The sequence below is a fragment of the Propithecus coquereli genome, unplaced genomic scaffold (genome assembly GCF_000956105.1).
Source record: "Propithecus coquereli isolate 6110/MARCELLA unplaced genomic scaffold, Pcoq_1.0 Scaffold677, whole genome shotgun sequence".
NCBI classification, from domain to species: domain Eukaryota; kingdom Metazoa; phylum Chordata; class Mammalia; order Primates; family Indriidae; genus Propithecus; species Propithecus coquereli.
Window position 1 is genome coordinate 188,893 of NW_012152807.1, and position 23,937 is coordinate 212,829.

At 36.4% G+C, this 23,937-nt stretch overlaps 1 protein-coding gene across 3 annotated transcripts in view; it reads left to right on the forward strand.

The window, feature by feature from the left end:
• SLIT2 (slit homolog 2 (Drosophila)) overlaps nucleotides 1-23,937 on the forward strand; it is a 137,920-nt gene that overhangs the window by 46,123 nt on the left and 67,860 nt on the right. For 2 of the 3 annotated variants that reach the window (XM_012660756.1, XM_012660757.1), the window contains 8 exons: nucleotides 3,920-4,063; nucleotides 4,176-4,339; nucleotides 9,196-9,346; nucleotides 12,230-12,304; nucleotides 13,884-14,027; nucleotides 18,711-18,854; nucleotides 20,402-20,568; nucleotides 21,487-21,619. In XM_012660756.1, coding sequence (XP_012516210.1) covers nucleotides 3,920-4,063; nucleotides 4,176-4,339; nucleotides 9,196-9,346; nucleotides 12,230-12,304; nucleotides 13,884-14,027; nucleotides 18,711-18,854; nucleotides 20,402-20,568; nucleotides 21,487-21,619 — 1,122 coding nt within the window. Of the gene's footprint in view, nucleotides 1-3,919; nucleotides 4,064-4,175; nucleotides 4,340-5,323; nucleotides 5,348-9,195; nucleotides 9,347-12,229; nucleotides 12,305-13,883; nucleotides 14,028-18,710; nucleotides 18,855-20,401; nucleotides 20,569-21,486; nucleotides 21,620-23,937 lie in introns of all 3 variants that reach the window. The other variant, XM_012660755.1, reaches the window with a different exon arrangement.

A 23,937-nucleotide genomic window follows, 5' to 3' on the forward strand; every position in this document is an offset into this window, starting at 1 on the left:
CTTTACTTGAGGACATTATGTTTTGGAATTGTACCAAAACTTTTTGCTCTACACTTTCATGAATGTATGCATTCTGGCTGCTCTATCATTTAACTCTTGTACGATCCCTGCCCTTGTGAAACATCTCTGTTTTGATGTAAGCGGTAGTTGGAACCAAGAGAGATATGGTGATATGCTTATCGACCTTAGTCCTAAGAATCTGCAAGAGCTGCAGTATTTGAATAATTTCCCCAAACACAACGATAGTGGCAGTGAGCTATAATACAGCAGTAGTCCTCAGACTAACATTTAGTGAGAGAATTATCTGTAAATCAAAGACCACTCTGCTTAGACAATAGCTACTACTCATTTGTCTTCAAAGAAGTATCTACTATACATATTCACAAGAAGAAGATTTGACCCCATGTTTTAATGCATGCTTATGAAACATGCAAATACTAAGATTGTTAGTGTTCAATCATCAAAATTCTGTTTAAATCATCAAACGTTTATAATATACCTCATTTGGGGCAGAGACTGGCCTTGATGTTTTGGATATAAAGATAAGTGTCATGTAATTTCTTTTCTCGACTAGCTCAAAATCTGTCTCCTTTAAAATTCTTAACTTTAGAATGTTATTCTTCTCTTTGGGGCATATTTATTTGTTGATGTTTATTTGGTAAACATTTATTCTTTATCCCATAATCTTCCTAATAGAGATTTTGTTCCTTACTTGATAAACTTACAGTCATAATTATGTTTTATTATCCGTGTCTTAAACGTTTTCACCATTATGCAGAAATGCATTTTACATCATATCCCAGTTCACACACACACAAGGAAATGAAGCAAAATGTTAACAAAAAATATTGAACATTACTATGTGAGGTGCTCTCCTTTCTGTTCACCCCTCCCTCTCTGTTTCTTTCTTTTCTTCTTTCTTTTCTTCCTTTCTTTCTTCCTTCCTTTCATCTTTTATTCCTTTCTTCCTTTCTTTCCTTTCTTCTTTCTTTCCTGAGATAGGTTCTTGCTCTGTTAACCAGGCTGGGGTGCAGTGGTGCAATTATAGCTCACTGTAGCCTCTAACTCCTGGGCTCAAGCCATCCTCCTGCCTCAGCCTCCCAAGTAGCTGGGACTACAGGCATGTGCCACCACACCTGGCTAATTTTATTATTTTTTGTAGAGATGGGATCTCACTGTGTTGCCCAGGCTGGTCTCAGACTCCTGGCCTCAAGTAATTTTCCTACTTTGGCCTCCCAAAGTGCTGAGATTATAGATATGGGCCACCATGCCCAGCTCTCTCTGTTTCCTTAATGCTACATAACCCAATAAATTTATTTTACAATAGACCAGCTAGTCATGAAAAATACTGGTTTTGTGACCTAATGACTTTATTTGGGTTTCAGTTTTTTTAATCTTTGCAGTAAAATTATCAAATACAGTTTCTGATGTGGTAAAATGATTCTATTCATGTTTTAGATACACACAGTAGATATAGCTTGATGCTATAGCCAAGTATTGCCTACTTGTCACTCACCTCTCTGCTACTTTTCCACATTTTACTAGAATTACCCTCCATGCCAGTTACTCACAATCACTCTCATGATTATTGCCCTATCTACCACCAACACTGAAAAGTCCACCTTGTTTTTCTTTCCACACACACTGATTAGTAGTTGATGCAACAAGCCTGCTAATAAAACCTGGAGGTCTGTATGTAAATGTGAATCTTACTTATAAAGCCACTTTTATAATGTTCCATCTCCAGATTAAGGCTCATTCTTAAGCCTGCTGGGGGTGAGAGTGGGGGTGGGGAATGGCATGATTATCTCTTTATAGCTAGCTGAAAACTTGATAAAGTTATGTATCTTAGTTTCGTTGGAGTAGATGAGATATTAGGGAGAAGAAACAGGTAAATGAAAGAAACAAAAGAAACTGGTATTCAATAGTTATTCTCCTATACCTTGGACCACACTGATTTAAAAGAGTACAGACTGCATAGAGGCTGGATGCCGCAGACAGCATCTTGTTTGTTTCTTCAGGCTCCCCACCAGTTCCTTGTCGTTGGTTTGGTAGTTCGCTCTCTACCTTCTTTGTTCAGGTAACTTATGAACTGAGGAACGTGGTCAGCATTACTTGTGTTGTGGCCCAGGGGTCTAGGTATGGAGTTAATCAATCCCTACCCCTAACCATCCCTCAAGGGCTTTTGAAAAAATATTAGATATATCAGGGTGAAAACCAAAACTTCAGCTCCTGATGAGGGATCAAAGATCACAGCGAAGAGAGGCACTAGGAGAAAGCCACGGCTTTGCATGTTTATGGAGCACCTAAAAAGCAAGCAAGTGAAATGGAAATACCTTATGTTAATTAAAGACAGAGATCATTTTGTTGTCAAAGAGAAAACATTTTTTAGTATGTTAGATAATGAGATATGCCCAAACCACATGGCACATATTTTTTGAGCTACTAAATATTTGTCTAAGTTCTACACATCAAAGCCCTATGAACTAGATGGTGAGGAAGAAAAAGGATATTAAAAAAATGTCCTGCATGAAGAGGGTGAAACTGTCATTGGACAGTCAAACAAGCCTGTGTGAAACAGGTGACAAGACAGCCTATCACGGAGTAGCATCCTTGGGAAACCAGAGGGAGGGGTGCTTTAGTGGAGGGGAAGTCCTGCTCTGGGGGAGGTTGAGGAAAGTGGACAGCAGAGTAAATAGATCTCCATAGGTGAGCCCCGCATGAATTAAAACTCAGACACAGTCACGTCAAACCTACAAGGATGATGTTTGCCAAAGTATGACCTGTAGACCACAATTTTACAGAATATTGATATAGTTTATGGGAAAAAATCAGTTTGTAGGATATTGTGTTAAAAAGCTAAGCAGTTCATAATGCAGGACTAAAACCTTTACTGCAGTAATATCACTCTCCAACAGGGTTGTGACATCCTTACTCAACCACAGAATATTCATTGAGCCTTTCATATGTGCTGGGCATTTGGGAAATAAAAGAGAACAAAATAGACAAAGACCCCGACCCCTGACTTGGTGAGGGAGACATACAAATGACAGTCAGCAATAACAAAATAAATAAGTTTTGTATGACAGGAAGAAATACATACTTTAGGAAATGGGGAAAAAAATAGGTCAAAGTAAAGGAAATTGAGAGTGCTAGGGGGGTGGGAAGGTGGCAGAGTCAGGCTGCGTGTATTAGGGAGTGGGCGGGGGAGACTGGGTTGAGAAGGGAAGACACGCACAGGCTTGAGGACGCAGAGTGATTGGAAAGACATCTAGGAGAAGAATATTCCAGACAGAAAATAAGAGAGTCTGGTGTGTTTGAAAAAGAGCCAGGAGACCAGTGGCTGGAGCTGACAGCCAGAGGAGAGAACTAGGAGGTGGCAGAGTCCAGAAGGGTGGGCCACCGTCAGGCTACTGTGAGGATGTAGGCTTTGGCTCAGAGCCAGTCGGGAGCTGGTGTGTGGTTCTGAGAGAGGAGTGGCGTGATCTGATCCATGCTTAGAAGGATCACTCTGGCTGCTGTTTTGAGAATAGACTGAACTTTTTTTCCACAGGGCAGTTTGAGGGACTAATAATGTTTTATGGCATTTGTATGATGGCCTTGCTAATAGAGGCTGGATCTCACCCACCTATGCCTACTATTCTACTTCTACGTCTTCCAGGGAAAATGTTTAATAATTTCTCATTGAATACATGTGTAAGTACCAGTAGATTGAGGTTCATTTGACCACATGACTCTTGCTTTATCAAGCAAAATCCCAAATCTCCAGACTATAATGCCTAAATTATTGAAGTTGGAATGTTAGTGTTGAGGTTAAAAGAAATATATTTCTTAATTGGGTTTTGTCAAGAAGGACAAAATCTTGCAGATGAGTTAATGAGATGCTACACGTTAATTCTACAACTATTTGATCAAACAGATTATTGAATGCCAACAAGATAAACTGCCTTCGGGTAGATGCTTTTCAGGATCTCCACAACTTGAACCTTCTCTCCTTATATGACAACAAGCTTCAGACCATCGCCAAGGGGACTTTTTCACCTCTTCGGGCCATTCAAACTATGTACGTATAAATGATCTGGATGAAATTTGATGACCATTGTTTTCACTCTGAATGTGAGAGTTGATTCAATTGCAAGTCGTTTATGAAACTGTTCTGTGTGTGTCTCTGAAAGGCATCTGGCCCAGAACCCCTTTATTTGCGACTGCCATCTCAAGTGGCTGGCGGATTATCTCCATACCAACCCGATTGAGACCAGTGGTGCCCGCTGCACCAGCCCCCGCCGTCTGGCAAACAAAAGAATCGGACAGATCAAAAGCAAGAAATTCCGTTGTTCAGGTAATTTCTTCCTTAGTGCGACATTTCCCCTGGGACTAAAAACAATGGCTACGTGAGACCTAACAAAAGCAGCTGGCCTTCGGCTGATTACTAAATATTGTAGAATTATATTTTTCTTCTACTCGTGAAGAAAAAAATACAGAGAACTATAGACGCAGTTCATAATAATACTTCTTTGTGTAACATTTTTAACACTACACACAGCAGATGACATAGACTATCCACCAAGTTAAGAAGATGCCTATATACTTCGCACTCCATTCCCAGGGTTCGAATGTAACAGGGGCCTATTAGCTAGCTCGGAATGCCTTTAAAGTATGTTAAGTCTCATGTTTGTTACTATGACCAACTTAAAGTAATTAGTCATGGTTTTATTTCTTCAGAAAGTGAACTGAGACTTGATTACGTGGTTTACTCAGGCTCAGGAGTGCAAAGGCAGTGGGGACAATATTGATCCTTGCTTCTCACTCTGAATGCACCCTCTCATTTTGCATTCTCTTATTTTGCATAGGACCGTGAGGATACTTTTTTCCCCCTACAAAAGACCATTTTTTAACACTTGGGGAATATTACATTTATTTGTAAAAAGCTGAATATAAATGCATTGCATTCCTGTTAAATAGAAAGCTTACCTCATTGAAATTTACTATATGCTTTGATCTAATCTTTTCTATTTCCTTATGATATAATAATTCTGTATGTTTTTGGTAGTACGCTACCTAACTATCCCAGGCGTATTTCACATTCGGCAGTTAATTCATACTAAAAAGCTAATATCGAAACCAAGCTGGTTATTATCCATAGTTAATAGATGCATTTACTACTCACTGTACATTAGTGTACTTCAGCCATAGCTGTGAATATACATTTTTCACTTAATTATCTATAGTAACTTTAGTCCATTCTTAATCTAATATAACTCATATCTCTGCTTGCTGACATTCAGGTGCATCTTCTATTTTTTTTTTCTCTTTTTTTATTTAGCTAAAGAACAGTATTTCATTCCAGGTAGGTTTTGCTCGGTGGTAGGACTAACTGCAGACACCCTTTTCTCACCTTATAAAATATAGCTTCTAAAACTTTGATATGCATGCTTTTGAAAGTACGGTGGATACCCTATAGATAGATTGACTTATGCATAGATCACTTGTAGCTGTTTCCTGAAAACCTGACCTTTGCATGCAGCTTCTGATATTAAACATATATATTATTAAACTCCACCTTTTTCTCCTTCTCTTTTACTTTGGCACATTATCTAAAATTTCTCACAGTAGCTGAAATGTTTGAACCTATGGCTTTCTACTTAAATCATTTTCTCTTTACGTTGTATATCTGATCGTTCAACCTGTTTTTAAAATATAGCTTATTGAGCTAGTTTTAAAGACAGAGACCTTTCTGTTGTGAAAGAGCTAGTTCTACATGAAATCAGTTACAAACACACAGAATTACATTTTTGATCATGAGATTTACTTTTTTATAGTTTTTTATACTAAAAAAAGTATACTTTACTTTTTGCCTTACTTTTACTTTTTGCTTCACTTTTTATACAAAAACAGTAGCTTTGTGCTGATTTATATGCAGTTGTTCCTTATTTGTTTGTGACTTTACATTCTTGCATATCCAGAATTACAGTATAACTCCACAAAAAGAATATTGATATCAGATGTGAAAGCATCAGAAGTTCTTGGAGACTAAATGCCTTGAATAATTTAGGCAGATGGATAAAATGTTTCTAAGAAAAGTAATTGCAATGTTTTACCACTTCAATCATAACACTATCAAAACTGATGATTGTAGAGCTAGCTCTTTAGAATGTTTCTTTACTTATTTTTCCTTGCCTGCCAATTGTGTAAAATGCCTCTTTGACTTGTTTGTTTTAAACCATTATATAAAAATATATATTAAGTGTTGTTTGGCCACATTCACCATCTCCTGAGTATATATAAGACTATAATACATTTTAAGAGCTATAAATAATAATTCTTTCGTGTTAGTATGCAACACCATACATATTTTTGTAAGAAGATCTCTGGGTTTGGTCTCTTTGGTCTCTATCTTAAGGAGATATTTGTTGCTTGCCATTATCGAATTATAATTTGAATATTTTTTATGAATTTAACAGATTTAGTTATGTTACTTATTTTGAGCTTGAATGATCAATAATATTTTATATATTATACTGGCTGCATAGTAAGTAACATGTTGAAAAGAACAGTTAATTGGCCTTCATTGACAACATTTAAAATTAATTATTTTTACCCAATTAAGTAGAAAGTCATTTAATATCTATTAGTTAACCAGAAAAAGATGTATTCTAAACAGACCATTTATAGAATAAAATATTGATATAATTTAAATCCCAAAATTATAGTAATTAATGTAATTATTACCGAATTATTCAAACTATTCCATTTACATATACTTTAATAATTTAGAAATTAATATTTCTATTTCACCAAATAAAGAAGAAAAGTCAAGGGTTTTTTTTTTTTTTGTTTTTTTTTTTTTTTTTTTTTTTTTTTTTTTTTGAGACAGGGTCTTGTTATGTTCTCCCTGGCTAGAGTGCAGTGACGTCATCATAGCTCACTTCAGTCTCCAACTCCTGGGCTCAAGCGATCCTCCTGCGGTAGCCTCCTGAGTAGCTGGGACTACAGGCATGCACTACCATGCCTGGTTAATTTTTTAATTTATTTTTTGTAGAGACAGGATCTCACTATAGCTCATGCTGGTCTCGAACTCCTGGGCTCAACTGATCCTCCTGCTTCAGCCTCCCAAAGTACTGGGATTACAGGTGTAAGCCACCATGCCCAGCCAAAAGTCAAGATGTTTTCATAAATTCTGATACACTTTTTGCCTATTACTGACAGCAGCCAAAATAGGTTTTGGAAAGTTTCTTTATAATCAGATATCATGTCTTAACTTCAACTTTCTGATAGCTTAATTTACATTATTTAAAATAATAATTGTAATTGTAAAAACCAAGACTCAGAAGGGTTCTTTGGGCATCCTCCTCCTTTTTTTCCCAAAATTTTAATTAAAATTTGAGCCTACCTAAAGAACCACCATAAAATAAGCATTATTGTCAATGCATTGAATGGAGATTATTTAAGATATCCAGTGTATATGTCACTTAGATTTTGTATACCCTCATTTTAATATTTCAAGTTGGTGTAAAGCTTAAATCACAATAGAACAGATTCTCGATAAATACTATGATGTTAACTGCCAAATGTATTGAAGTTATTATATTCAGCATTGCAAGCTTCTTAGATTTTAATCCATTTCCACTGAAGTGACATTATATGTTGGAAAGGTCATTAATAAGTATACCCCACAACCTAAGGATTAACCCAATGTGCTAATGATAGTTGTTGAGGATCTACATAATTAGTTTTCCATTCACTTTTACATGTGTACTTGCCTAATACTATTCTATGTGGCATTCTAAATATTACAGTGGTAACTCAAAAGAAAATCTGTCTTGCCGAGAGTTCATCTTTTAAAGGAATCGACAGAAGCTTAATTTGCACTATCCATCTTTTATGCCATTTGCTTTTCTTGTAAGACCACCGTGCTTCAAAATATTATAAAATTTTACAAAGCATGACAATTCCCATCACACCATGCTATTTTTCTATAATTACCATAATAAAGAAAGAACGAAGAGACCTTAGTTTTATATATATGCATGTTAATCTTAATTGGGATTACTCTGTCTTTCTTTCCTTCTTGGTGATCTTTACTTTTGCAGGAATTCACCATTTCGGCTGTAAGTAAAAGTGTCTGATCTGAAACATAATGTTCTCCCTTTTCAATCCTGATGTATCTTCTTCTAGTCTTGGTCTTTTGCACCTATTTTTTTTTTTTGAAGAAGAAACCACAGATCTTTTGAGCTTCTCTGTTGTCCTTGTAGCTTACCTCAACTTCTTCCTGGATGTTGTTCCCGAAAGCTGTTGTTTCCATTCTGCAGTTCTGAGGAACGGTGGAGGCACCTTTCAGTATAGCCCCTTCTTTGTGTTTCCAGGAAATCTTCGGTAGTAATACTCTTACTATGGTCATAAACATTCTGCGGGAAGAATGCATGTCATGTAAACAGTATTACATTTCCAGAACGTCTGTAGCTTTTTCTCCTACTTCCCTTCATCTTTCCTCTTGGTCTTACCTTTGGCCTAGTGGTTGGTGTAGTGATAATGTGGCGAGATTTTCTGTTGTGCTTGATCTAACCATGTGGTTGCCAGGTATGAGTAAAACATGGTTCCGTCAAGCACCATGGAACGTCACGCAGCTTTCTACAGCATGACAAGCTGCTGAGGCTTAAATCAGGATTTACTTGTCTGTTTCTATAAAATAAAAATGAAAAAAAGAGGGCTTTTTAGGCATTTCTGAGATTATGTGAGAGGGAGAGAATAGTCAAAGTCCATAGAAAATTTAAAAGCCTGAGTACATCCATTTGCCTTGAAAGCCCTAATTTACAATGATATATAGGAATATGCTTATTACTGGATACTTTCAATTCCTGACTCAGAGAAAAAAAATAAACTTTTTAACAATTAATATCCATTGTGTGATTAACTGTGAAATAGGCTAGAATGGCTCAGAACTGGATCAGCAGAAAGTACAGCTGTGAAAAGCTCAAATTTATTAATGTTTTCCTGTCATGTGAATCTGGTCACTCTTTTTTCCAGAAAATTCCAAGCCTTTCTCTTAACCCTCTCCTGACATCCATTGACCAAAATTTCCCAAGTTGTCTCCCTGCTACATAATCTATAGTTATCTTTTTTCTTCCTACAAATTAAAAAAAATCTAACCTTCAGACTCAGTTATCTTTTTTTTTTTTTGGTTTGAATTCTCAATAGGTACAGAAGATTATCGATCAAAATTAAGCGGAGACTGCTTTGCAGATTTGGCTTGCCCTGAAAAGTGCCGCTGTGAAGGGACCACAGTAGATTGCTCCAATCAAAAACTCAACAAAATCCCAGACCATATTCCCCAGTACACTGCAGAGCTGTAAGTTCAGCCCCCAGCAAAATCCTGGTTGGGAAAAAGGAAATGAGAGCATCAAAGCATAGGAATTTTTGTCTTGCCCTTTTTATTCTCAATAATCACATTAACTTTAATTAATACTCATTACATTGGATAACTCTTCTTTATACAACAATATATTAGAGGCTATCTTAGCTCCTCCATCTATGCAAAGATAAAATTACACAAATTAATTTATCTCTCGAAACTCAGCACTTAATAATGCTAATAATAATAGTGTTTATTTGGTATTATTTATGCCCAAACCTATTTGTAAGCACTTAATAGATTTTTAATGTATTTAATACTTACAGCAACCAAATAAAGTTGTTTGAGAGTCACCATTTTGAATCTCTGTTAATTATGAATCTGAAGAGTCCTTTTTATCTACTTTCCTACTTCATCGACTCACAGGAGGAAGGATTCGATGATTATCAAGTGTTAAAGTGGGAAGGGGAGCTTTTTTCTGAATAATGGATAGCATAGCAGGAATAGCTGAAAAGACAACTCTTTGGGAAATAGCCAAACTGTATGACCTGATTTATATTTACAACCCTAACACAGGACCTAGCACATTCTAGTCACTAAAATATGTTTGTTGAATCATTTATAGATTCTATGCTCATGTTTGGTTTGCCTTTACTGACTTTATTTATAAAAAGAAGACCTTTAATGTTAGCATTCTAAAAATTCAAGAAAAGCCTGGTGAAATCTCATCATTTTCTAAACATCTCAGCCATGTTTGTGTATAGCACCATCTGGTATTTGTCATTCACTGCTTTGCAAAGTTGGTTGTCTCTTTATGTGTGTATAATCCTTCTGTCTTCAACTAGATTATAGCCCTTTGATGACAGGGATTGTGTGTTATAGTTTATCTCCCACTGTGTCTATATTTATGCTTCTTACTTAATGAATTTTAAGCAATTTGAATAATTAAAAATAAGGTAATGTCTTTCAAAGAATTGACAGAAACTAACTACCTTTTGGTTATAATAATGCTTTTTTTACTCCTATTAATTCATGAAGCTGTATCATAGCTAGAGGACTTTTAGAAATGCATGGGACCCATGCAACAAAAGCACTAAACTCTATTTTTATAGTCATGTAAGGATTTGTGCTTATTACCAACAATACTATAAAGAAGTGATATCTTCCAGCATGCTAGCACCTTAAAAAGGCTTATTTGTCAAGGAAAAATTATAGTAGAAACTAGCCTCTAATTGATACTTCAGCAAACATGTATGTTTTAAGAAATTTATAATTTTTAAATAGTACATATAAAGTCAGTACTGAAAAGAAAATATTTGCAAATCATGCATCCAATAAAGGATTTATATCCAGAATATGTAAAGAATTCTTATAATTCATAGATATTAATAAAAAGGTACATTACCCAATGAAAAACTGGTTGAATTATCTGTATTGACACCTTCTTCTCCAAAGAAGATATACAAATGACCAAAAAACACATGAAAAAATATTCAGTATCTTTAGTTATTGGGGAAATACAAACCAAAACCACAATGAGATACCAATTCACACCCACTGGAATGGCTATAAAAACAAACAAACAAAAAAGGCAATAATATAAAATTCGTACATTGCTGGTATGAATATAAAATGGTACAGCTTTTTTGGAACACAGTTTGGCTATTCCCCAAAGAGTTAAGCATAGATTTATCATGTGATCCAGCAGTTCTACCCCTAAATATATATACAAAAAGTTGAAAACATAAATTTTGTGCAGCAACATTCATTGCAACATTATTCATAGCAGTCAAAAAGCGGAAGCAACACAAATGTCAGCTAACCAATAAATGGACACAAAAAGTGTGGCATGCCCATGCAGTCATAAAAATAATGAGATACTGACATGTGCTTCAACACAAATGAACCTTTAAAACATGACACAAGGCCAGGCGCAGTGGCTCACCCCTGTAATCCTAGCACTCTGGGAGGCCGAGGGGGGTGGATGGCTCAAGGTCAGGAGTTCGAGACCAGCCTGAGCAAGAGCGAGACCCCGTCTCTACTAAAAACAGAAAGAAATTATCTGGACAACTAAAGAGAGAAAAAATTAGCCGGGCATGGTGGCACGTGCCTGTAGTCCCAGCTACTCAGGAGGCTGAGGCAGTAGGATTGCTTGAGCCCAGAAGTTTGAGGTTGCTGTGAGCTAGGATGACGCCACAGCACTCTAGCCCGGGCAACAGAGTGAGACTCTGTCTCAAAAAAAAAAAAAAAAACATGACACAAAGTAAAAGAAGCCAGATACAAAAGCCACATTTTATGTGATTCCATTGATATGAAATGTCCAGAACAGAAAAATCAACAAAGACAGACAATAAATTAACTGTTGCCAACAAGTAGTGGGGAGGAGCAATTGGGAGTGACTGGTAATGAGTATGGGGTTATTTTTGGGGGGGGGGATGGTGAAAATATTCTGAAATTATATTGCAGAGTATGTGAATTGTAGTCTTATGATTTGTGAATTGCATTTTAATAAAGCTGTAAATTTAAAAAAGATATGGAGCAAGCAATTTGGAAAAAATGTCTAAAAAATGCATCTTGGGTTTGGGGGTGGTATTGAGAAAAAGTCTGAGAAACTTTGTTCTAGAGATTACTGAATGAGAACTGGTTTTGATTTTTGGTTTTTCCTATTGTGTCCTTCTAAATATATTTCATTTTGATAATTAAAATTTGGGTAAAATAGAAAAAAAATCAGTATATCGTACAAATCTTCTGTGATATGTGCACTATATTTTATTTCAGGGGTACCATTAAATAAGGTTATCATTCAGTTTGAGAAATAAAACATAATCCTTTCCTAACTGTTGATAATGAAACTTTTCTGTTCTTTATTTTTTTCTCCAGACGTCTCAATAATAATGAATTTACAGTATTAGAAGCCACAGGAATCTTTAAGAAACTTCCTCAGTTACGTAAAATGTAAGTCATTTGTTAGCCATCTTTTTGAATTTTAGTAGTGTTCTGTTGTGTCTTTCCCATTCCTTTTTAGTTTTAAATTTCTTTGCAAATTGTTAAATACAAAAAAAAATCCAGGGAAATTTGCATAAGATGACTACCTGTGACATGAATCTAGGGTAATCTCCGGAAAGGACTTTTCTATGCATTCGAACAATGTCAACCACATTTTCTGTAGTAGAGCCTTAGCTTGTTACGTTAGCTCAGACAGCTGGTCTGTTATGTGGCCACAGCAGGAATCCAGCAATCTAAGCACATGAAAATGGGTTCAGTCATGTTTTGTAACTTCCTTTACTATTCCCCAAACCATGCTGTTATTTCTTTTTCAGCACATTCATGTCAACTATTTGACTTTTTGCTTCATTAAACTTTCATTAGAAGATAGTCAAAATTAATGATTGGCAAACTGGCTTGATAGCTCATCTGTGTTACTACATGTCCACAGCTCATATTTTAAAATAAGTTCATAAGCTCAGCAGTTTCAACAGCACTCAGTGGGTACTCTACACCCTTGAGAAGGCATGAGAGAGGGGCAGGACAGAAGCCAAGAGTGTAAGGCCAATGAAGTACCCTCCACACACGAGGAAGCACCAGCAGGAGGAAGAAAGCATGGCTCCATGATACATGTGTGCCCACAATATGTAACTGACCCTTGGTCACAGAGACTGTACATGGCGAAGCAGTCTGAACCCAGTACCTGTGCACTTGACCTCCATGTTATGCTGCCTCCCAGAGGGCTTCTCCTTTCTACATTGCCCTCCTTTTGCACTGGTACTAAATACACCTTCTTTTTAGCTATAAGATGATTTCCAATTCAACAAATATTTACTGAGCAGCTACTATGTGTGATGCTCTAAGAGAAATGAAAAGATAAATACAAATGATCCTTGTTTGGGGGGCACTTCTGGTCTTGGAGAGAACCGTGAGAAAGAGAAAGAAAGTCTATAGAAAAGTGTTACCTGAACTGGACATCCTTGGCCTCTGGGCAAACATTGTAGTGTTTGGTATTATACGTAATACTGACAGTTAAGTTGGTTGTTTTAACACATTAAAGAAGCAGCTCAACTGGGAATAAACTCACAGTCAAATATATTTATGATGATATCCAAACACTAACAATTTTATACCATGTTTCTCTCTACACGATTGACTTCTTTTAGTCATTAATTCATTGAACAGTTTTAATCAAGGACATTTCTTTGAAAAGTTCCTTGTTAAGTTCTATGGAAGGCCTAAAGGTTTATGTAACCCAATGCCTGATCTCAAAAATTTTATACCCCTGGGGACCCTTGCAGATTCTGACATGGATCAGGCTGGTATTTTCTTTACCCACAGACATTCCCTCTTAGTGTTTTTGTCCCTTTGTCTTGATGGGACAGAGAAATGGTGTCTTTTCAAAGCCCTGGCGGGGCAGAGCAGTAAAAAGCTTAAAGACTGTGGAAGACTTTGTTCAGTAGAAGGAAATGATCAGACGTGTTGTTTCAGTGCTCTCACTGTAAAAGAGGAATTATTTAAAATCTTTGTTCCAAAAATTTTTCCTTAGAAACTTTAGCAACAATAAGATCACAGACATTGAGGAGGGGGCATTCGAAGGAGCCTCTGGTGTAAATGAAATACTTCTTACAAGTAATCGTTTGGAGAGTGTTCGGCATAAGATGTTCAAAGGATTGGAAAGCCTCAAAACTTTGTAAGTGTTCTTATTTGCGCTGCAATTCTTCCAGTAAAGAATTGTAGTTCATTGTTCATTATAATCCTGGGAGGGGGCACCTGTGACTCCCCCATCCCCTCTGTCTGTCTGTTTTTCACACCCTCTCTGTCACACATACAAACACATATACACACACACGCATTTTGTGAATGCAAATGGTTCCTTATTCCAATACTCCTGCCTTCAGTGCGTTAATAGCGAATGATCAGGAGAGTCCCCTGTGGCTCTCTTCAACAAAATAGACCATCCTTGCTCTAATGCTTGTGTGGTTCTGGTCCCCCTGTCCTGCCTCACAATGGTCATTCTCTCTTTCCTTTTCCTCAAACACCTCTGTCTGATACTCCCTCTTGTCCCAAGGTCTCGAAGCTTTAGAATCTCCTGCAACCCCTGCAGTGGAATAACTCTAACAACTTATCTGGAGACTGCCTTTGTCTGTTCCTGCAAGGTCTTAATGCAGAAAAAGACTGACTGCTGGTGTATCTTTTACTCTCCGTTTCAAAGAAAACATGCTAAGACTTGTATCTACTGGCTCAGGGATAGGGACCTTAGGAAAAAGAAATTCTATGTTTCCAAAAAAGTTTTTTGGCCAAGGCGGATGGGGATTAGATTGAATAGTATATACAACATTTTTGTATTGCTTGAATTTTCTACACTGCCTATGTACACATACACACATATGTATATATACACACATATATACATATATATTTTTATCGTTAAAGTATATAATTGTATTTGACAAAAGTGGTGCCCCAAAAACTGGAAGAGAAACAAACCAAACTCTGAAGCCTCTGGAAGACATGAGGGAAAATATTTGTAACCAAGAAGCAGCTGTTGGCGAGTATAGTGGACAGTGGCCTGAGCTGCACTCTCTTCTCTAAATCCTCAACCCTGCCGTGTGCAGCTTCTGAGAGCCACGTATAACCAGGGGTGCTGCTAGCCGAGGGAGTCCACTGCCTGCTGTTTATCTGATGCAGAGGGAGAAGGGCATTTCCACAGCCAGCGGATGTGCTAATAGCATCCCCAATTCAAACCCCACCAAAAAAAGACACTGCACATTAGAGCAGGAGTGTGCTCCATGCGCTTTGCAGGGGTAGCTTGGAACTTAATGATGTAGCAGGACCAACCTGGAATTTGCCGACACCTCTCAAGGGCTAACTTGAAGTCAATTTCAAAATCATATACAAACATCCCCTCGGCCTTTTTATGGAAGAGATACTGAGGAGTGTGTAGGAGGAGGACAGCGCAGATATGCCGTGGTGTCTGCATCTAACCTCCCCTCGAGCTGCCTCAGGTGACTAAGCAAAACACAAATCTTGTAACAAGAACCCTCCCTTCTTAGAAAGTATTAATATTTGTGGGACTGTTTTTGTTACTGGAACTTTCTTCTTTGCAGAGAAGTACCCTGGAGTGGGAGGAAAGGAGGTGCCCTTGCGTGGCCTTTGCTGTATGTGTTCATGGATAGAGAGTGAGCTCTCCGATGTCTCTTTTTTTCCTTATAAGGATGGCAGTCCTGTCAGAATAGGGCCCTACCCTTATGACCTCACTTAACCTTAATTATCTCTCTAAAGTCCCTCTCTCCAAATGTAGTCATGCATTGAGTAATGACAAGGATGTAGTCTGAGAAATGTGTCATTAGGCCATTTTGACATTGTGCAAACACCATAGAGTGCACTTAGACAAACCTAGATGCTACAGCCTGTTGCTCCAGGCTACAAACCTGGACTGCATAGGACTGCACTGAACACTGAAGGCAACTGCAATACAATGGAAACTATTTGTGTATCTAAACATAGAAGAAGTGCAGTAAAAATACAGTATGAAAGGTAAAAATAGTACACCTGTATAGGGCTCTTAGCATGACTGGGGCTTACAGATATAGTACTTGCTCTGGGTGAGTCAATGAGTGAGTGATGGGTGAATGTGAAGGCTAAAGACATCACTATACACTTCTGTTGACTTTACAAACACTGTACACTCAGGCTACCCTGAGTTTATTTTACAAAGTTTTTTCTTCAATAATAACTATTTACTTTATAAACATTTTCATTTTTTTAAACTTTTGACTGCTTTGTAATAACACTTGGCTTAAAACACACATTGTACCGCTGTACAAAAATATTTTTTCTTTTATCCTTATTTCATAACATACTTTCTATTTTTAACATTTTTAAAATGTTTTTGTTAAGAACTAAGACACACACACACCTTGGCCTAGGACTACACAAGGTCAGGATCATCACTATCACTATCTTCCACCTTCACGTTTTGTCCTACTAGAAGGTCTTCAGGGACAATAATGCACATGCAGTCGTCATGTCTAATGATAACAACGCCTTCTTCTGGAATCCCTCCTGTTGGACCTGCCTGAGGCCACTTTACAGTTAACACAAACACACACATACACACACACATATACACATAAGTAAAAGTGCACCCTAAAATAACAATAAAAAGCATGGTATACAGTAAATACAAAAAACAGTAGCAGTCATTGTCATCATTGAATATTATGTACTATACATAATTGTATGTGCTAGACTTTTATATGACTAGCAGGACAATAGGTTTGTTTACACTAGCATTTCCACGAACAAGTGAGTAATTGTTGTGTTCAGACATTATGATGGCTATGACATCATGAAGCAATAGGAAATTCTCAACTCCATTACAATCTTATTGGACCACCTTTGTATTTCCATCCTTGACTGAAACATTGCTATGTGGCGCATGACTGTACGGCCACATTTAGGGGTTAGGGCTTCAACATACGGATGGGAGGACACAATTCAGTTTATAACACCACCCCAAAAACTTATCAAACTATTTCTTCTGACTAATTACATTCATGAGATTCTCCCTGAGAGTTCTCTAAATTCAACCTTCCCCTTTCATTATATTTCTGTGGATGTTTTTGTGCTGCTTATATTTCGGCACCTGAGACAGGTACCCACTGGCTCTCTCCTTAATCCAGTGGTGCCGCAGCAAGGATATTAGGGCATTTAGAGCCAAACTCAGGTATTCAAAGTCCTAGAGTGGTTTATCTGGACTTACCTATTCTCTCACTTGGTGTCTTTTTGGCTGGAGCTATGAAGATTTTGACAGCACATCCCCATTCCCTCTACATTTCTTAATCCTCTAGGACTAATAGGCCACTTAGTAGTTTGTATCCATATTTCAGTGAGTCTTTGAATTCCTTGACATTGCAGATGAAATTTGGTGCCTATGTGCGCTTATGGATGTTTCCAGCAACAAAGAGTAAAATTTTCTTCCACTCCTCTCAGGGGTCTGTGACTCCAGAAGGATTAAGACCTAGTACTCTTTATTATTTATGAAAAGGAAAGTGCTGATAAGACTACTTTTCTGTTTTGCATTTGTTTCCTAACATAAAATGATGCCTTGATAAGAAGGGCACCATCTTCTTGTCTGTAACTTAACAGAATGCAAACGTTTCTATTTCTTATTTATTAGTGGGCAATCTAGTATTTTAAAGCGACACTTTGTTGTTTATTTTTGCCTCCCTTTTTTACACTCTGCAGTCTTTTAGTACAGTATTCAACTCGTGTTTAGAAAAATTAAGGAATAAATTAACTTTTTAGGGATTCTGAATAAGATTTATTGCAACTATAAATAAAGACTTAGCAAAGAAATGAGAACTGAGCCAATACTATAGCAGTGATAAGGAAATGACTATAGTGTTAATCCTATCAATGGCAATGATTTAAAAAAAAGGTCAGAATTTTTTCAGAGTACTCTCCTTTAAAGTTTATTGTGGGCCACGTGTAGTGGCTCACACTTAAAATCCCAGTGCTTTGGGAGGCTGAAGGAGGAGAATTGCTTGAGCCCAGGAGTTCCAGACTAGCCTGGGCAATATAGTGAAACCCTGTCTCTACAAAAAAAAAAAAAAAATTACCTGGTTATTGTGGCATGTGCCTGTAGTTCCAGGTACATGGAGGCTGATGTGAGAAGATCACTTGAGCACAGGAGCTCAAAGTGGCAGTGAGCAGTGATCACGCCACTGCACTCCAGCCTGAGCGGCAGAGAGAGACAACTGGGACCTGTTATTCTTGCCATTTTTTAAGTTTTCAAATTAAAACACTGAAAAATTAACTAATTGTTATAAATAAAATAATTTGTGTATGCTTTGCGGATACTCATTTAACTTTGGCTTTTCCAGCCCATGTTTGACATTGACTTCGTATCTCAGTCCCTGAGATGCCCTCAATTCTTCATCTGCAGTGACTATTGATTCTTTTCTGCCTCCTTTTTGTTCAACCCTAAATGTAATACTACCCAGAATACACAAATCACAGGGCTCCAAAGTCTCAGAGAGCTGTAGGTGAATTAGGACATTATGTAATCGTGCAAACATAATTACAGCATCAAAGGAAAACGTTCTGCCCTCATCGTGGGATTGTAAATTCATGCGGAGATTCACCGAGCCTTTTATAACTGAGATTAATCATTGACAACTCGACAGCATTTTATTCTTGCAGGATGTTCTCAGTACATATCCATAGCAATTCCTAATGACAAGCGAACATGCAAAAAATAGTAATGAATGCCACATATTTGCAAAGAAGGATTATTTTGATCCTCAGATAGGCAAAATTGATTGCCTGATGCTTTATCTCCTTAACAATGTCCTCTTTTTTCCCTCAGGATGTTGAGAAGCAATCAAATAAGCTGTGTGGGGAATGACAGTTTCATAGGACTCAGTTCTGTACGTTTGCTTTCTTTATATGATAATCAAATTACTACAGTTGCACCAGGGGCATTTGATACTCTTCATTCTTTGTCTACTCTGTAAGTATGAAATATAGTCTCTATTTATGTATTACTTGAGCCAGTGTATTATATTTGTTACTTTTATTAATAGCATTTTAATGCATTATTAGACATTGCATAAAAGTATAATCAAGGGTTTAGATATTTTTAAAGGGACAAATTTGTTCATGTTAATTTATTTTAATTTTTTAAAAAATATTACCTATAATATTAAATTTTAACAAAAAATTACAATATTGTTTAGTCACTCCTTTTTTATAATAATGTGGCTTATTTCTAAACTTTAAAATTATAATAACTTGATAGTGCTGCATAGAAAAGAAATGTGATGAATTTTCCCCAGTGTTCCCACACTGGAGCATTTTCAGAATGAGTACTATAAAAACAGAATTGATGGAGTGTTTGCCAAAAAAGTATGCTCAAAAGGATCATTTGAAATGACAGGAGGTACATTAGGATGACCAGACCAACAATAAACGCTGCTGACTAGAGGGCATTTACTATGATATTAGGAAAATATTGAAGAAATACTTCGAGCCTGTATGAAAGGATATTTTATATAGACAGCTTGCAAATAAAATAATATTTGTAGGCCTATAGATAGAACTCAGGCAGTGTCCAAAAAAATTCCTCCAAACAATGTGTTTCAGGTTTCTTGTAAGTCAGTATCTAAAAAGCAGTGATTGAAATTATTAATCATATGATATATGATATGATAAGATTTCCTTGTAATGGTGGCATACAAATATACTAGTATCTAACTCAATGGGGGGAATATAGTTATAGTTAGAAAGAAAAAAATGTGTATTGTAGCTCAAGTCACTGAAAAAATAATTTGAGAGAAGCATCCATCCATCATTAAAGTACTTAATCCTCTTTCCACATAAAATGTGACATTTTACATTGAGTGACTAATTTGCACATATTAAAGATGGCATGTTTATAAATAATGGGATTGTCAATAGGTTTGTGCTGAAGTGGTGAGATGCCAAAAGTATTGAGATTTGTAGAAGTAAATTCATTTTTATAACTGGCATTTAATCAACTCAGCTGTCAGTTTAGATGGGAAACCTATTCTCTGGAGCAAATAAGAGATGGAAATCTTGAGATGACAAATTAATGAAATAGCTGTTGTCAGGTTAAACTCAATAATATAAGGTAATCAGCCTTCATCTTTATATTAAATTACTGCATTATCACTGCAGAGAAGTTTGACAGCAAGTCATATTTCTGACAAGTTTAAATTATTTCTAAATGAGATATCTATCTGGATCCACTGTATAAACCCTAAATTGCTGCCTTTACCTTATTTTCGGCATGAAATTATTTGAAAAATTCTCTTATGTAAAAGTATTGTTATAGTTTAAGTTCCAAACATAAATATTTTAGCAAATAAATGTATCCCATATGTTGCATATGATTGAGTATGAAGAGGGGCTGGGAATACAAGGAAAAAGAGGAATTATTCCAACAGAAATAGTGTGGAAAATGGCAGCATGGGGTTTTGAGAAGTAAGAAGGTGAAACTCAAGACTAAACTATGCATTGTTTGCATGTGACACTTAGAAACCTCTTGGCCAATCCTTTTAACTGTAACTGCTACCTGGCTTGGTTGGGAGAGTGGCTCAGGAAGAAAAGAATTGTAACGGGAAATCCTCGATGTCAGAAACCGTACTTCCTCAAAGAAATTCCTATCCAGGATGTGGCCATTCAGGACTTCACTTGTGATGATGGTAAGAAATCCTTGCCAAATCTTTAGCCATCAGGCATTCACATGATGCCGTTCTGATGCTGCTGTACACGGTTGTTAGCACGTCATAGATAAGTTCAACAGATAAGGATTGTGTGCCTTTTGCTTCGCTTTGTTGTTTGTTTTGTTTTGTTTTAGCAACAGGGCACTTACTTTCTCAAACTATCCTTTCACACTCAAGTCTGCTTAATGTGTGTTCTGAATGTTTTAAAAAATTTCTTGTTTCCTTCTTGTGGTTGGTACTATTTAAATAGCTTCATTTTAACTTTTTAGAATTATTCTAGGCATCTTTTTAAGTAACTACCATTTTAAAATGAGAAAAGCAATTAACTTATAAAATAGAAGTTTTAGTAACTCTGACAAAAATAATATTTTTCACTTTTAATGCTGTCTCTGTATCATCACATTTGATTCTCGTAATAGCTCTATAAGAGAGATAGAGCAGGTTCTATTATTGATAGTATTTCCAGTGAAGTGAACGGAGAGCTAACTCGAGCTCTATATTGTAAAACGAGGAACCCGTGCAATTTTTGCTAAACGTTTTAAACTAATCTATCCCTTTATGTTTCTTCATATCTGTCTCCTTTCTTTGTAACTCAGTTTTACATTTACATATTCTAATTAAAAGTATAATTTGTGCAAATAACTGAACAAATAGCTATTATAATTGTATTGGTAATTGTAATTACAGTTTATAAGTTATAAACTGTAATATTTTCTGGAATGTTGCCCTAGACAGTCTGAAAACAGTGCTGTATAGAATTATGGTGTCAGTTTGTAAATACTTAATGTCCTACACATAAGTGCTCAAGGCTCTTATGTTTGTTAATTTAAAGACATAAAATCCTTGCGCATTTAAAACCACAAATCTGGGTTTTTCTTTATTTCTTCTGCAATTTAGGAAATGATGACAATAGTTGCTCCCCACTCTCTCGCTGTCCTACGGAATGTACTTGCTTGGATACAGTCGTCAGATGTAGCAACAAGGGCTTGAAGGTCTTGCCCAAAGGTATTCCAAGAGATGTCACAGAGTTGTAAGTAAAGCTTGTCTTTCCTTTCTTTTCCTTGACAATTAATGTTTTACTCACCCAGGGGAATGAAGACCAAACAAAAATGTTTAGAATTCTGTTTGCAAATTACATTCTATGGACAATTAATTATTATCATGTAAAATTGTAAACAAATAATACCAAAGCTAGTCCCAGGAATTGCTGGTTTTGTGTTTTTCTGTTTTTCACTGTAGGATTTCTCAGTGCCTTTATTATGCTAAGGTGCGCTATGATGCTCCAAGAGAGAATGGTAAAATATAAGGTAGCTCTCAGACTTATTTCTCCATATATTTCTTTTCTCATAAAATATCTTGCAAGACTGACACTTTGGGAAATCCTGTATATTTAGTTTATTTACAATGACTAGGATATTCCCTACATTAAATTTTTCTTTACTCTGCGATCTCTAGGGAAGTATCTCACCACATAGGGTAAATAATTATCTTGGATGTGGAAGAAATTGGCATAATCCTTGCCCTTAAGAGATAATTTTTTTTTTTTTTGGACTTGAATAAGAGTCCTTTAGATCGAAAAGGGTATGAGACCAATTATCCCTGACATTTTCATAACTGATATTTAACCACAAATTAGATGGCCAATATACACATATCTGACCTTCAAGACTGCCACACTTCCCTGCTTACTTCATACTACATATGCAGAATGTAATAAATCATAGAGGAAGCTGCTAGAAAAATGATGCATGCATGCCCCATTCATTTCATTCATTTATTCTCTAAACTAATATCATATTCTTGATGTGAATACAACTGAGTCATTTTGCCTTTGTTTAGTTTTTTGTCTGTGTGAGACCATGGATCAATAATGACTTAATCCAAATGTAATTTATGCAGATGTGTCCCTGTAATTCATGCAGACATATGCAAGTGTTCCAAATGAGCAGGTTTGATAAACTTTCAGCAGTATGCGACATAGGTAATGAGGTTCAAGAAGATGCCACTTCAGTTTTTAAGGATCTTATTTTAAAATCATGTACAGTTCATTGGATCATCCTTTGGTCCTGAATGAACGAACAGTTGGGGAAAGAAGGCACAATCTTAGCACATATGCACAGAACGTTTCTCGTAGATTTAAACTGCTGTAAAGTGTTCAGTTTCTCCTACTACCAATCACATTTTTACATTAAGTCTAAACACTGTTTTACATGTATGTATGCAATTAAAAACTTAATTCTTATATTATTATGTTTTCATTTCAGAAGATCACATGGGCCCCTTAACCCTCCCTTGTGAAAGGCTAGATGCCTGTAGAGTATTCTGTATGCAAAGCATTGATTTTAGGAATACCCCAGGGAGGAGCATACGATCAGACCACCTTTGATGTTAAATCTCTTCTTCTATACTATTTTCACTGGCCTATGCCTTGGTTCTTTTACCTGCTATCCATTAAACATTTTAAACACTTTTTAATTTTCTGATTACGCTTCATTAAACAACCTGCTTCATTCCTATCCTGTCTGCTAGACATGTGCTTCTTCAACATTTCAAAAAGTTGAATTTTCAATCTATTTCACTACAAATTATTAAAAAATAGTCTTTTTTCCTAAAAAAAGTGTGTTATAGTGATAAGAAAAATATTAACTCATTTCTTGTGAATTCACGTTTTACCTCCCAGAGAGCTTATTCTCAGAACCTTACCAAGTTGGGAGGATCCTTTTCACCGGTAACATATACACGTACATTAGAAAAAAAAATTGTATATGTATTATATTAAATTATTAAAGATTTTGGCAAAAATTAGTGTTATTGGTGGACAAGTTTGAACAAATGGTATCCATTATTTTTAATCAGTTCCATATAACTTCCCCTAAAGATTGTTTTACATGTAAACATTCATACCACACATTCTCAATCTTTTTGACCTCTGCTCTGTTTTTTGGAAGAAAGGGAAAGTGCTGAACTGTATGGAATAATGCTTCCCTCTAGTGGTATCAAGAAAAACTTACCTGGAGGAAAGCAAAGAGGGAGAGGGGTGAAAGAAAAAATATGAAGTCAGAAAATTTAAGTAAGCATAGGAGTCATAACATACTCCCTGCTTTGCTCTTAATCAAATGTTTATTACATATTTTTGACATGCGCCTTTTATATAATTGTTTTCATTTTCAAATATTAGAAATGGATTGTTATCTCAGGCAACTTCTCAGCTACTTCTATATCCTGAAAAAAAAAATACCAACTTGGCCGGGCTCGGTGGCTCACGCCTGTAATCCTAGCACTCTGGGAGGCCGAGGCGGGAGGATCGCTCGAGGTCAGGAGTTCGAGACCAGCCTGAACAAGAGCGAG